The following is a 13401-nucleotide window of genomic DNA, read 5'->3' on the forward strand; positions in this document are numbered from 1 at the left end:
TATTCTGCCAGAGGTACAGGGATTGGACTGCTGAGGACTGGGGTAAAGTCATTTTCTCTGATGAATCCCATTTCCGATTGTTTGGGGCATCCGGAAAAAAAGCTTGTCCAGAGAAGACGAGGTGAGTGCTACCATCAGTCCTGTGTCATGCCAACAGTAAAGCATCCTGAGACCATTCATGTGTGGGGTTGCTTCTCAGCCAAGGGAGTGGGCTCACTCACAATTTTGCCTAAGAACACAGCCATGAATAAAGAATGGTACCAACACGTCCTCCGAGAGCAACTTCTCCCAACCATCCAGGAACAGTTTGGTGACGAACAATGCCTTTTCCAGCATGATGGAGCACCTTGCCATAAGGCAAAAGTGATAACTAAGTGGCTCGGGGAACAAAACAACGATATTTTGGGTCCATGGCCAGGAAACTCCCCAGACCTCCCCAGACTTGTGGTCAATCCTCAAGAGGCGGGTGGACAAACAAAAACCCAGAAATTCTGACAAACTCCAAGCATTGATTATGCAAGAATGGGCTGCCATCAGTCAGGATGTGGCCCAGAAGTTAATTGACAGCATGCCAGGGTGGATTGCAGAGGTCTTGAAAAAGAAGGTCCAACACTGCAAATATTGACTCTTTGCATCAACTTCATGTAATTGTCAATAAAAGCCTTTGACACTTATGGAATGCTTGTAATTATACTTCAGTATTCCATAGTAACATCTGACAAAAATATCTAAAGACACTGAAGCAGCAAACTTTGTGGAAATTAATATTTGTGTCATTCTCAAAACTTTTTGCCACGACTGTATATGTATTTTTAATTATACATAAATGTATGTACAGAAATGGTGTTCTTAATCTTAACACTAATCATATTTCAGAGCACACGGTAAGTTTCAAATGACACCAAAACTATATTTTGAAAGCATCTACAGACTCATTGTTGTAGTGTCTGAAAGCAGGCCAAAGTGTCACATCTCCCAACTTGAATTAGTTATTTCTCAATAATTATTTTGGATACAGATTTCAAAGTTATGCCAAACCTTCCCCCAAATGGTCTTTCTATGGATTTCATTTCAGGAAGATCCAAAACATCAATTATCTTTGGGCCAATCTTGTGTGGAATTGCCCAGCTCCTATATTGTAGGTCAGCCTTCCTTGGCCTCCCTCCATGGTCACCCCCTGAAGCATATTACTCTGTAATCACCCCTGTTCGCTGTCAGTCCTCTGTGATCTTTTTTGACTTGGCTTACAGTTGTGTACTGGTATGGTATAGCCCAGTAGTTAATTTGATATCAGGTCTTGTAATCTAACTTCAATGCAAGGTCACTTGCAAGACTGTATAAATACAGCCACTGGCCAAAGAAGCCCGTATGGCATTTATGTTTTATGCCTTTGCATTCAACAACACTTATGCAGCTAGGGATGGGCTGATGGGGGAATATCATTTATACAAATAGGTTGCACAGATTGACGTCATAGTTCGAATTTGAGGCCATCTGGGGACACCCAGATGTGGCACTGAGCCAGCATTTGCTGCAGAGGGAGAGGAGAGGAACTGACTGGGCTGCGTGCTGGTTTCCACTAGATAACACATCCACAAAGTCAGATTCCACAGCCAAAAAGTCAAAATTGGCACAAAAAAAAAGAAAAAAGCTTTTTGCTCTTTAAGGTTAGGGTTAGGCATTAGGGTTAAAGGGGAAGGGGGATACCTAGTCAGTTGTCCAACTGAATGTTTTCAACCGAAATGTGTCTTCCGCATTTAACCCAACCCCTCTGAATCAGAGAGGTGCGGGGGGATGCCTTAATTGACATGCAGGTTCGCCGTGTGGTTACGGTTAGGTTTAAAACCTGATTATGACTTTGGCTGTGCCAGCTTGTGACTGCTTCCAGAACAAGATTCATGACAAAAAATGCTAACCTGCTTATTTTACCCCCCCCCCCAGTTTAAAATGTACGTCATTAAAGTTTTTATGTAAATTCATTTGGAGAGCTTTTGAAATGCAGCTCACAACCTAGGGGAATTTGCAACATTTGCGTCATCCTTTTCCTAGAGGAGAACAAAACACCCCCAACAATTGTTTTATTCTAGGAGTTTGTCTAAATTATCCTCTTCTTGCAGAGACGAGGGGCGATCTCCTATGACAGTGAGGATCAAACGGCTCTCTACATTCGGATGCTCGGTACGTATGTCATGATATTCACTGGATTTTTTTGTATCACTCCATGAATATTTTAACATATCGTATGACCTTCACCTACCTTTTCACCATCCATGAGGATATTGATTATTTAAGTAATGGTTTGATGTGTGTTTGTTATTCAGTAGATACAGTGCCTTGCAAAAGTATTCATCCCCCTTGGCGTTTTTCCTATTTTGTTGCATTAACAACCTGTAATTTAAATAGATTTTTATTTGGATTTCATGTAATGGACATACACAAAATAATGCAAATTGGTGAAGTGAAATGAAAAAAAATACTTGTTTAAAAACATTTTTTTAAGGAAAAGTGGTGCGGCGTGCATATGTATTCACCCCTTTGCTATGAAGCCCCTAAATAAGATCTGGTGCAACCAATTACCTTCAGAAGTCACATAATTAGTTAGATTGCATACAGGTGGACTTTATTTAAGTGTCACATGATCTGTCACATGATCTCAGTGTATACATACACCTGTTCTGAAAGGCCCCATAGTCTGCAACACGACTAAGCAAGGGGTGCCACCAAGCAAGCGGCACCATGAAGACCGAGGAGCTCTCCAAACAGGTCAGGAACAAAGTTGTGGAGAAGTACGGATCAGGGTTGGGTTATAAAAGAATATCCAAAACTTTGAACATCCCATGGAGCACAATTTAAATCCATTATTAAAACATGGAAAGAATATGGCACCACAACAAACCAGCCAAGAGAGGGCCACCCACCAAAACTCACAGACCAAGCAAGGAGGGCATTAACCAGAGAGGCAACAAAGAGACCAAAGATAACCCTGAAGGAGCTACAAAGCTCCACAGCAGAGATTGGAGTATCTGTCCATAGGACCACCTTAAGCCGTACACTCCATAGAGCTGGGCTTTACGGAAGAGTAGCCAGAAAAAATCCATTGCTTAAAGAAAAAAATAAGCAAATGTGGGAGACTCCCCAAAGCATGTGGGATACTCCCCAAACATATGGAAGAAGGTACTCTGGCTAGATGGAGACTAAAATTGAGCTTTTTGGCCATCAAGGAAAATACTATGTCTGGCGCAAACCCAACATCTCTCACCACCTTAGAACACCATCCACCATGTTTTTCATCGGCAGGGACTGGGAAACTGGTCAGAATTGAAGGAATGATGGATGGCGCTAAATACAGGGAAATTCTTGAGGGAAACCTGTTTGTCTTCCAGAGATTTGAGACTGGGACTGAGGTTCACCTTCCAGCAGGACAATGACCCTAAGCATACTACTAAAGCAACACTCAAGTGGTTGAAGGGGAAACATTTAAATGTCTTGGAATGGCCTAGTCAAAGCCCAGAACTCAATCCAATTGAGAATCTGTGATATGACTTAAAGATTGCTGTACATCAGCGGAACCCATCCAACTTGAAGGAGCTGGAGCAGTTTTGCCTTGAAGAATGGGCAAAATATCCCAGTGGCTAGATGTGCCAAGCTTATAGAGACATACCCCAAGAGACTTGCAGCTGTAATTGCTGCAACAGGTGGCTCTACAATGTATTGACTTTGGGCGGTGAATATTTATGCACGCTTTTTTTCATGTTTTGTTTGTCTTATTTCTTGTTTGTTTCACAATAAAAAAAATATTTTGCACCTTCAAAGTGGTAGGCATGTTGTGTAAATCAAATGATACAAACCCACCAAAAATACATTTTAATTCCAGGTTGTAAGGCAACAAAATAGGAAAAATGCCAAGGTGGGTGAATACTTTCGCAAGCCCCTGTAAGCAATCTCTCTGCTGCTGCAATGTCTTTCATTTCCAATTTTGTGTGTATATCTGTGGGTATTCTTACCTAGCTATACTGACTGAGAAAGTGTATGTGTTTTTGTTTTAAGATCCTTTATTCACTCTCTTATGAATACAGGATCTTAAACACTTACTCTTTCTTAGTCCGTATGGATAACAGTACTTAAATATATTTTATATCACCGGTGAGGAATGTAAGATATAAGATGTCTCCTAACTAGATAACATATTGTATTACCCATTAACTCCGTAACTCTTATCTCGTAAAACTGCAGAGTCTGTTTTGATCTAGTCTGAATAGAGAGGCCTGCCTCTTCTCCAGCTCTACACTGACACCAGTGTGAATACTAATAGTCACTTTGGCACTGTGTCACAGCCAGGCTTCCTGTTTAGCTTTGTCTGTGTCGCCTCAGCCTTTGCTTTCCAAATGGCACCCTATACCCTATAAAGTGCACAACTTTTGATCAGATGCCTTAGGGGCCCTGGTCAAAAGTATTGCACTGCATAGGGTGCCATTTGGGACACAGCCTCAGTCTTAACAGGCCCAATGATTTACTAAATGAAACCCCTCATTATTGCAAGTACCTTGAGGACGATGTTTTCCCATTCCTTCTAGGAGATGTGAGAGTCAGAAGCCAGGTGGGGTTTGAACCAGAGCGAAGAGGGTCTCATCCCTACTTGTATGTCGATTTCCGAACTTTGCACTGTAAGTAAGAACCAAAAACTCCCATTTCAATGTGCCACCACCCCTTGAAATATCTTCTATCAATAAAGAAGCTGAACCTTTTTGCAATCCATGATTTGTTGCTCTTATGATCGAAGTAACCCTTTGTCTGATACATAGACGTATGAACTAAATGGCAGATACTGTATGAAGTAAACACTAAACATCACTAATGTAAATGTAGGTAGTGCATCTAATGGATGTGCTATTCTTGCTACTTATAAACTGTCATCTGCTTGAATTAATGAAATGAAAGCATTTATGATATTAGTCACTTGTCAAATTGAATTGTCTGAAAAGGTCTATAAAAAGACCATTGTTCAAAGTGTCTCTAACAAATTGATAAATGGAAGCCATCCAGCTGGCTGTCCTATTGATGTGATCTTATGTATTGTGTTTGCTGACTGTGCAACATTTTCCAGCAATCGATATTGCATTTTAGAATTGTTGGGGACCATCGGCTGTTACACATTAGACATTCATTTGTTCTGGCTCTGTCTGTAGGTGCCTTGATCTTTCGAATAATTTTCTAGAATGCTAGTTTGCTGCAAGAGGCTTTTTGAGGCTTGCTAGTCTGCCATGGTTGGTGAGTGTGCGTTGACAATGCAGGACTGAGATTGGTGGGCTGCCAGCTGGCTGGAGAATGGACTGCTGTGTCAGCAGCATGTCTGCACACTCACACCCCTTTGCACTAGTCACAGTGGTGGGGGTGGCCACAGTATGGCAGGCTCAAATCCTCTGTTTGTCCTCTGTCCGTGTAGATACTCACTGTTTGAATTGGCTTGGTAGTCTTCCTTCGTCTTTTCAAAAAGTTCCACAGTAAACATAGGTTATTCACACTCTGTGAAATGCATCTGTTGTATATTGCTGTTAGTACAACAAACCAACTAACAGTATCAGCCCGATTTTGTTATTGACTTATTGTATTGGTGTGTATTTTACGTTGTCCTGAATGATATGCAGTGCTATGGTTTTAATACAGAGAGTGTACATCCCTTTGTTTTACAAGCAGATGAAGAGTATGGAATTCTGTGACAGAATTTTGTTTGAAAACTTTTCAGTGTTCTAGACCTCAAAAAGCCAACAGACAAATCCTAGTGTTTGTTTTAACAACATGTGACCTAGCTAGCTAACTGCAACTTGAAAGTAGACTTTATGGAAAAGAAAGAAAATATAGACATCTTCTTGAAAGATAATGCAACAAAGCATGATGTTACTCTTACTGGAAATGGATTCAGTTGTTAGCTATATAAACTTGGCTTAGCTTTAAAAGAAAGTCAGTGCATTTCAACCATAGCTAATGTAAATGGTTCTGTACTTATGTTTCCATAGCCCGACCTGAGGCTGCGCGGCCTGTGTCTGCCAGGAATGTCCGAAGGCTGCTGAGCTTTCAGAGGTACCTCCACTCGTCACGGTTCTTTCACGGCATCCCAGCCTCCAACCCTCTAGGCTACATCCTTGACGATGACTTCACAGGTCAAGCCAAGGTCAGTGCCGCTGCCAATCTATCTAGCAACAGTACATATTTTCTGTAGATGTTAGTGTTGTAGTATCACTGAGCAGGCCTAACTGTATAATATTTCATATGTTTCAGTTAATGCTGCAGAAGGTTGGAAACTGGAACTTTGATATTTTCCTGTTTGACAGACTTACGAACGGTACGGTGTTTTCCTAGGTGATTGTTGCCCTCTGCTGTTTAAGAATTGCAGATGCAATACATGCTGGCTTTATGGCTCACCTTGACACATTGCTCTCCATTTCTATATGAATAATGTTCAGTCATGAAACATAATAGTTTGTATAAATTTGGAGAATGAAATGTGATTTTGTCGTGGATGGCGTTTTGCTAGTCAGACTAATTATATGTGGTTGGAGTTCAACTTTAGATTAAAGAGTAAGACTGTGTCCCTTGTCTGTTATTACAAACTGTAATGTTATTATGCATTTGTTAATTCATTGTTTTTGTTCTGCTTTCTGACAGGGAACAGCCTCGTCAACCTGACCTTTCACTTATTCAACACGTATGGGTTAATTGAGCTCTTCCAGTTGGACATGGTTAAACTTAGGAGATTTTTAGGTATGGAAATAAATACATTTTGAAATGATTAAATACACCATATTGCATTGGGACATGGATTTATTTAAACCCAATATTGTCTACTTGATGATGGTGATGCATAGTTGAAACCATCTGCAGATTAACTGAATAACCAATGTGTTTGTTGTTATTAGTCATGATTCAAGAGGACTACCACTGCCAGAACCCCTACCACAATGCAGTCCACGCTGCAGATGTGACTCAGGCCATGTATTGCTACTTGCAGGAGCCCAAGGTGAGAACAAATGACATGGTTTACCACTAACAAATTGCTCATCTACACCTGAATTATATGCTCTGTAAGAATAAGGTCATAAAGTATATCGATACTCGAAACCCTGTATGTGTTTTTTGTGTTTGTTTTAATTTGTAGAAGGATGTGTAGATTCTGGTAAGACATTTGAGCTTGTATCCTTCAGTAAAATATTAACTCTACAAGTACACCTGGAGAGGTTTATTCCAACTGTGACTCTTGGTGAGGAGTCTGATGAGGAGGGTTCTGTGTGTTTGCAGCTTGCTGAGACGCTGACCTCCTGTGATATCCTGCTGGGTCTGCTTGCTGCTGCCACCCATGATCTGGACCATCCAGGTGTCAACCAGCCTTTCCTCATCAAAACGGACCATTACCTTGCAGCACTGTACAAGGTAAGGCCCTGTACTGGAAATAACGCATGGGCTCAATGCTGATGCTTGTGGTGATTAAACAATTTCCCAAACTGGGATCAGTAAAGTACTACTCTACTCTCTCTCTCTACTCGTCATTATTTGAGTCTCTGATGGATAAAATGCTGATGTAGTTTTCCATCAAATGTTGAATGACTTTGAAATGCATGTTAATAGCTGGCATCAGACATCAACTAGCCCATGTATAATATATTGACCTCTGTAATGAGTAATACAAGTATTTTTTGGGGTTGTGTTTGCCATTTTGTAGAATAGCTCAGTTTTGGAGAATCACCACTGGAAGTCTGCGGTGGGCCTGCTCCGTGAATCAGACCTGCTGTCCCACCTCCCCACTGAAGACAGGTCAGTTCACAGACAGGGCACCTGCTATATTAAATTCAAACTTGATTTGTCCCCTTAGGGGGAGAGAGACACACGTTTTTGTTTTGTTACTAGATACAGAGAATGAGAGGCCATCCTCTGAATTTAGTTTCCTCAAATCTGGTGTTTTGATGTGTGCTGTGAAAAAAGTTTGCTTGGATTAGGATCGCTATGTAATGTGCTTGATTTGGTTATATGAGATGCATGTGATTACTGCCAGTGATCAGATCTAGTCTATTTGACCACATCTACATCCACTAAGACATTTAGTTTATGTACACTACTGGTCAAAGTTTTAGAACACCTACTCATTCAAGGTTTTAAATTATTTTTATTTTTACTATTTTCTACTTTGTAGAATAATAGTGAAGACATCAAAATTATGAAATAACCCGTATGGAATCATGTAGTAACCAAAAAAATGTCAACAAATCAAAATGTATTTATATTTGAGATTCTTCAAATAGCCACCCTTTGCCTTGATGACAGCTTTGCACACTCTTGGCATTCTCTCAACCAGCTTCACCTGGAATGATTTTCCTTCACTCTGCGGTTCGACTCATCTTTATTTGGTTGAGGTTGGGGCATTTTGAAGGCCAGGTCATCTGATGCAGCACTCCATCTTTAAAAAAATATATATATTTCACCTTTATTTAACCAGGTAGGCCAGTTGAGAACAAGTTCTCATTTACAACTGTGACCTGGCCAAGATAGAGCAAAGCAGTGCGACACAAACAACACAGAGTTACACATGGGATAAACAAACGTACAGTCAATAACGCATCACGCTCCTTGGTCAAATAGCCCTTACACAGCCTGGTGGTGTGTTGGGTCATTGTCCTGTTGAAAAACAAATGATAGTCCCACTAAGCCCAAACCAGATGGGATATCGCTGCAGAATGCTGTGGTAGCCATGCTGGTTAAGTGTGCCTTGAATTCTAAATCAATCACAGACAGTGTCACCAGCAAAGCACCATCACACCTCGTCCTCCATGCTTCAAAGTGGGAACCACACATGCGGAGATCATCTGTTCTTCGCTGCGGAGAACAGATGTGGAGACGCAGCGGTTGGAACCAAAAATCTCAAATTTGGACTCCTGACCAAAGGACACATTTCCACTGGTCTAATGTCCATTGCTTGTTGATGTGTCTGTTACTTAAACTCTGAAGCCTTTATTTGGGCTGCAATTTTCGAGTCTGGTAACTAATTAACTTTTCCTCTGCAGCAGAGGTAACTCTGGGTCTTCCATTCCTGTGGCGGTCCTCATGAGAGCCAGTTTCATCAAAGCGCTTGATGGTTTTTGAGACTGCACTTGAAGAAACTTTAAAAGTTCTTGAAATTTTCCGTATTGACTGACCTTCACGTCTTAAAGTAATGATGGACAGTCGTTTCTCTTTGCTTATTTGAGCTGTTCTTGCCGTAATATGGACTTGGTATTTTACCAAATATGGCTATCTTCTGTATACCCCCTACCTTGTCACAACACAACTGTTTGGCTCAAACTCATTAAGAAGGAAACACATTCCACAAATTAACTTTTAAGGCGGCAAACCTGTTAATTGAAATTCATTCCAAGTGACTACCTCATGAAGCTTGTTGAGAAGAATACCAAGAGTGTACAAAGCTGTCATCAAGGCAAAGGGTTGCTATTTGAAGAATCTCTTCTGATTTGTTTAACACTTTTTTTTGGTTACTACATGATTCCATATGTGTTATTTCATAGTTTTGATGTCTTCACTATTATTGTACAATGTAGAAAATAGTAAAAACAAATAAAGAAAAACCCTTGAATCAGTAGGTGTTCTGAAACTTTTGACCGGTAGTGTAATACTAACTATGGGGTCCCCAGATTTAGCTCATTTAAATGTGTCTTCAGACTTGTGTAATCACCCATTGCAACATTGCAGTAAAAAAGGCCTTTTCGTTTGTTTATGAAAATAACTGTTGCATTACTGTATATACTAATAAATATTGATTTGATGTTGTTGTCATTTAGATTGAACATGGAGGAGAGGCTTGGATCCCTGATTCTGGCTACGGACATCAGCAGGCAGAATGACTATCTTTCAGAGTTCAGGACACACTTGGACAAGGGAGAGCTCTGCCTCACTAACGGAGGACATCGACACTTTATCCTTCAGGTGAGAAAGGTGTTTCCCACCTAACAAAAGCAGCATAAATGACTGTACTATCCATCACCCTTTTGAACTGTTGTGATGTGATTTGTGGCGTTAAGAGATCATGCGAATCTCTGAAGGACTGAAGTGTTGCAAAATGTGCAGCTTGAAACGGTGAAAGTGAATCGTCCATGTGGATGAGGCTGATGGAGAGGAAAGAGACACCAAGACAAACTGAGTTACATGTTGTCCTTTTCCTGAGTCTCCGCTCTGTTTTCCTCATTGACCTTGTAAAGATGGCTCTGAAGTGTGCGGACATCTGCAACCCCTGCCGCCCGTGGAAACTCAGCAAACAGTGGAGCGAGAAAGTGACGGAGGAGTTCTTCCACCAAGGTACTGTACCCCGAAACTCTGTACTGGGCTAATCCTCTCTAATCTTAATCCAGGTGTTTATTAAGAGTGCAACCAAGCGTGACAGTGCTGTTGATATACTAAGTATTAACCAATCCTTCTTTTCATCAGGTGACATTGAGCGGAAACATAATCTTGAAGTAACCCCACTCTGTGACAGGCAATCCAACTCGGTTGCCAATATACAGATTGGTAAGGTTACCCCTCTTAATCTAAGTCTGCATATGATTAAGTATATCATTAATTTATATTTTACTATGATTTAGTGCCCTGTCCAGGGGTGTACTTGTACATCAAGCTGCCTCATGCTACAGTCATAGTAGATCCTCCTGGCCTCCGGCTGATTCTGGCTCGGATAAGGCTACTGACAATGATTTCAAATGTGCTCCTACTTAATATTTATACATTTGCTTGTGGTTGGGTTTTTCTTCTTCTGACTTTAGCAGCATTGTGTGATTTATTGTCAGAACTTGCTCTGAATGATAGATGTCTTCTCCTGTAGGCTTCATGGCGTACGTGGTAGAGCCTCTCTTTGTGGAATGGTCACGCTTCTCTGACACACGGCTGTCCATGACCATGATGAGCCACCTGAGCCTGAACAAGCAAGGCTGGAAGGAGGGGAAGGACAAGCAGGAGGCTAGCTCTAGTAGGGTCTCAGAGGAACAGAGGACTCCTGCCACCAAAGACTCAAACTCCAAAGTATTACCTCAGGGAAGCAAAGGGTCATGACATGCCAAGCATGACTGGCGCCCACGGTGAGGTGAGAAAGAGTGAAATTTGTAAGTCGCTCTGGATAAGAGCGTCTGCTAAATGACTTAAATGTAAATGTAAACGAATCTCCGCATCCGACAGAAACTACATTACCCAGCACTCCCTGCACCACAGCAACTCAGCCACACGCTCCACATCTAGGTTAACCACTGTTTTTGTTTTTTATGTAATTTAACTTAATTTATTGAATTTGGACCCTTTACTTTAACATAGAGCAATACATATATACCTCATGTTGCTTCTGCTGTATGTATTTTTATTTAATTTTGTACTGTAGTTCTGCTCTGACATCACTAATTTGACACATCACCCTTTTAACAGAGACCTGAAGGGAATGTTTTCAACAAGACCCTTCTGATTTAAAGTGCCATTTGCAAACATTTTGTTCATGTTTTTAAAGTGAGGAAACCTTGTATTCAAAGAGAGGTTCATGTTGAATGAATGAGACAAGCTTCTGTTTGTTGCTGCATTTCAGACTAATAGTAATACTTCCTCGTACGAGAAATGTGACGAGCCCACTTCACTGCTGCCTCTGAAGACTGTTTACAAGCGTCTTTTGTGCTGCATTTCACAAATTAAACATTGGTTCTGTAAAAAAAAGTTCATACTGTATGTGAATAACCACTCACATGAAGTACTTGTCCTGTTGACAACACACTGAACAAACATCTGATTGCAGAACAACACAAATGCCCTAAAAGGACTGTTTTGGTCTGTTCGTTGCTCCTTGCACTGTGAACTATAACAGGTTTTATGACCCAATAGTCAGTCAGCTCAGAGACTACTTATGTGAAAAAAGTCCATTGGATGTGGTATGAAATCAATGTATTTCTTTACTGATATGGTGTACAGTGTTGGGGATTTAACCGTAGCCTAATAACAATGTTTTGTAATGGGGAAACAGGGCATGCGTGTGGCCTTAACCATAGAAATACAATCTAGATTCTATTTTTATGGCATTAACATTCTTTCAACACTTGAATAACCACTCTTCCATACTAGTAACGGATGACCTGAGTTGAGGGTATAAACAGCATGACTACTTATTAAAGTTGATATTAGGTGGTCTGCCTCTGGTAGGGCTGTGCCATGATCTACAATGTTATTTTAGAGAGTCGAAGCCCTTTCTAGAATGCAAACAGACAACTTTTAAGACTGGCAACAGATACCTTTAAACTATGCACAAAACTAAGTGACCAAACCATTTTATTTTTTTATTTTTTTTTTTATTTTTATTTTTTTTTGATCGTCTTCTCTCAATGCATTGTCCGACTGTTTTCCTCTGGTGTGAAAAGGAAATGACTTGGCATTTGTAGATTGGACAGTGATCCAGTCATAAAATAAAACATTCCATATTTAATTTATTTTTGGTATTGTTTTTTGATTCTGTACACAAGACACGATTGTGTATCTGGTTGGACTTTCAGTATATCGAATGAAAACCGGTGCTTTTCATATTATGGCAAAAATGTGTATTTTCTGGTTACTATTGCAAGACTGTTTGATAAAACTTTTTACCATTTTGATGTAAGTCATTTTTGGGTAGGAACTTGCATGGCAAACTATTTTGTGAAAAGCTTTGCCAAATTGATATTTTGATACATGCCAGTTGCAGTTACATTTTCATTAATAAAACAACTTGTCACACTTATGCGTTTGCTTTATTTTCCTCTGTCCAGTTTCAAACCCCAGCCGTTCTTCTTTACAGTTCTACAAAGAATGTTCTATTCTCTCTGGGGTTTTGCATAGAGGAGGGATAAATAAGAGTGCAAAGGCATGATTGGGTTTTGATAGTGTTGATATTTTATTTTCAATTAAAGATACTGATAAAGGTTTCCCTTTGATCTGTGGTTTTATTGTATCGACATATCACTTTGTAGAGGTCTGCCATTAATACAGATCTAGTGGGCTAGAGATCCATCCTCAAAAAGGACTTTCGTTTTTCTCTGACTTTTTCCCATATCTCTAACTTCTCCCATTTTTAATTTTTAGTTTACCTTTATTTAACTAGGCAAGTCAGCTAAGAACAAATTCTTATTTTCAATGATGGCCTAGGAACAGTGAATATATATGAAATGGATGGTTGTAAACAAATATTTTACTACAAAAGTGGTTCAATTGATAGATATACACACACACAGCATTAGGATATGTTAAGCATTTTGGGAATATGGACCATTTTGGGAATATAGACCTGTAAGCACACGGATACAATACGTGTAAATATCAACTATGAATATTTATGATGAACTTGGCTTTCATTCAATATTGTATGGT

At 40.1% G+C, this 13401-nt stretch overlaps 1 protein-coding gene across 1 annotated transcript in view; it reads left to right on the forward strand.

Annotated features, from left to right (window-relative positions):
* Positions 1–12775, forward strand: part of LOC106599445 (high affinity 3',5'-cyclic-AMP phosphodiesterase 7A) — a 32264-nt gene extending 19489 nt beyond the window's left edge. The window contains exons 2-13 of the mRNA XM_014190680.3: positions 2118–2178; positions 4575–4664; positions 6015–6169; positions 6277–6340; positions 6664–6759; positions 6915–7015; positions 7294–7425; positions 7715–7806; positions 9822–9966; positions 10239–10335; positions 10465–10545; positions 10856–12775. Of these exons, the coding sequence (XP_014046155.1) occupies positions 2118–2178; positions 4575–4664; positions 6015–6169; positions 6277–6340; positions 6664–6759; positions 6915–7015; positions 7294–7425; positions 7715–7806; positions 9822–9966; positions 10239–10335; positions 10465–10545; positions 10856–11082 (1341 nt within the window). The 3' untranslated portion in view covers positions 11083–12775. The remainder of the gene's footprint in view (positions 1–2117; positions 2179–4574; positions 4665–6014; positions 6170–6276; positions 6341–6663; positions 6760–6914; positions 7016–7293; positions 7426–7714; positions 7807–9821; positions 9967–10238; positions 10336–10464; positions 10546–10855) is intronic.
* Positions 12776–13401: the final 626 nt, after the last annotated feature.

This window comes from Salmo salar, chromosome 03, assembly GCF_965601325.2.
Source record: "Salmo salar chromosome 03, fSalSal1, whole genome shotgun sequence".
NCBI lineage: Eukaryota > Metazoa > Chordata > Actinopteri > Salmoniformes > Salmonidae > Salmo > Salmo salar.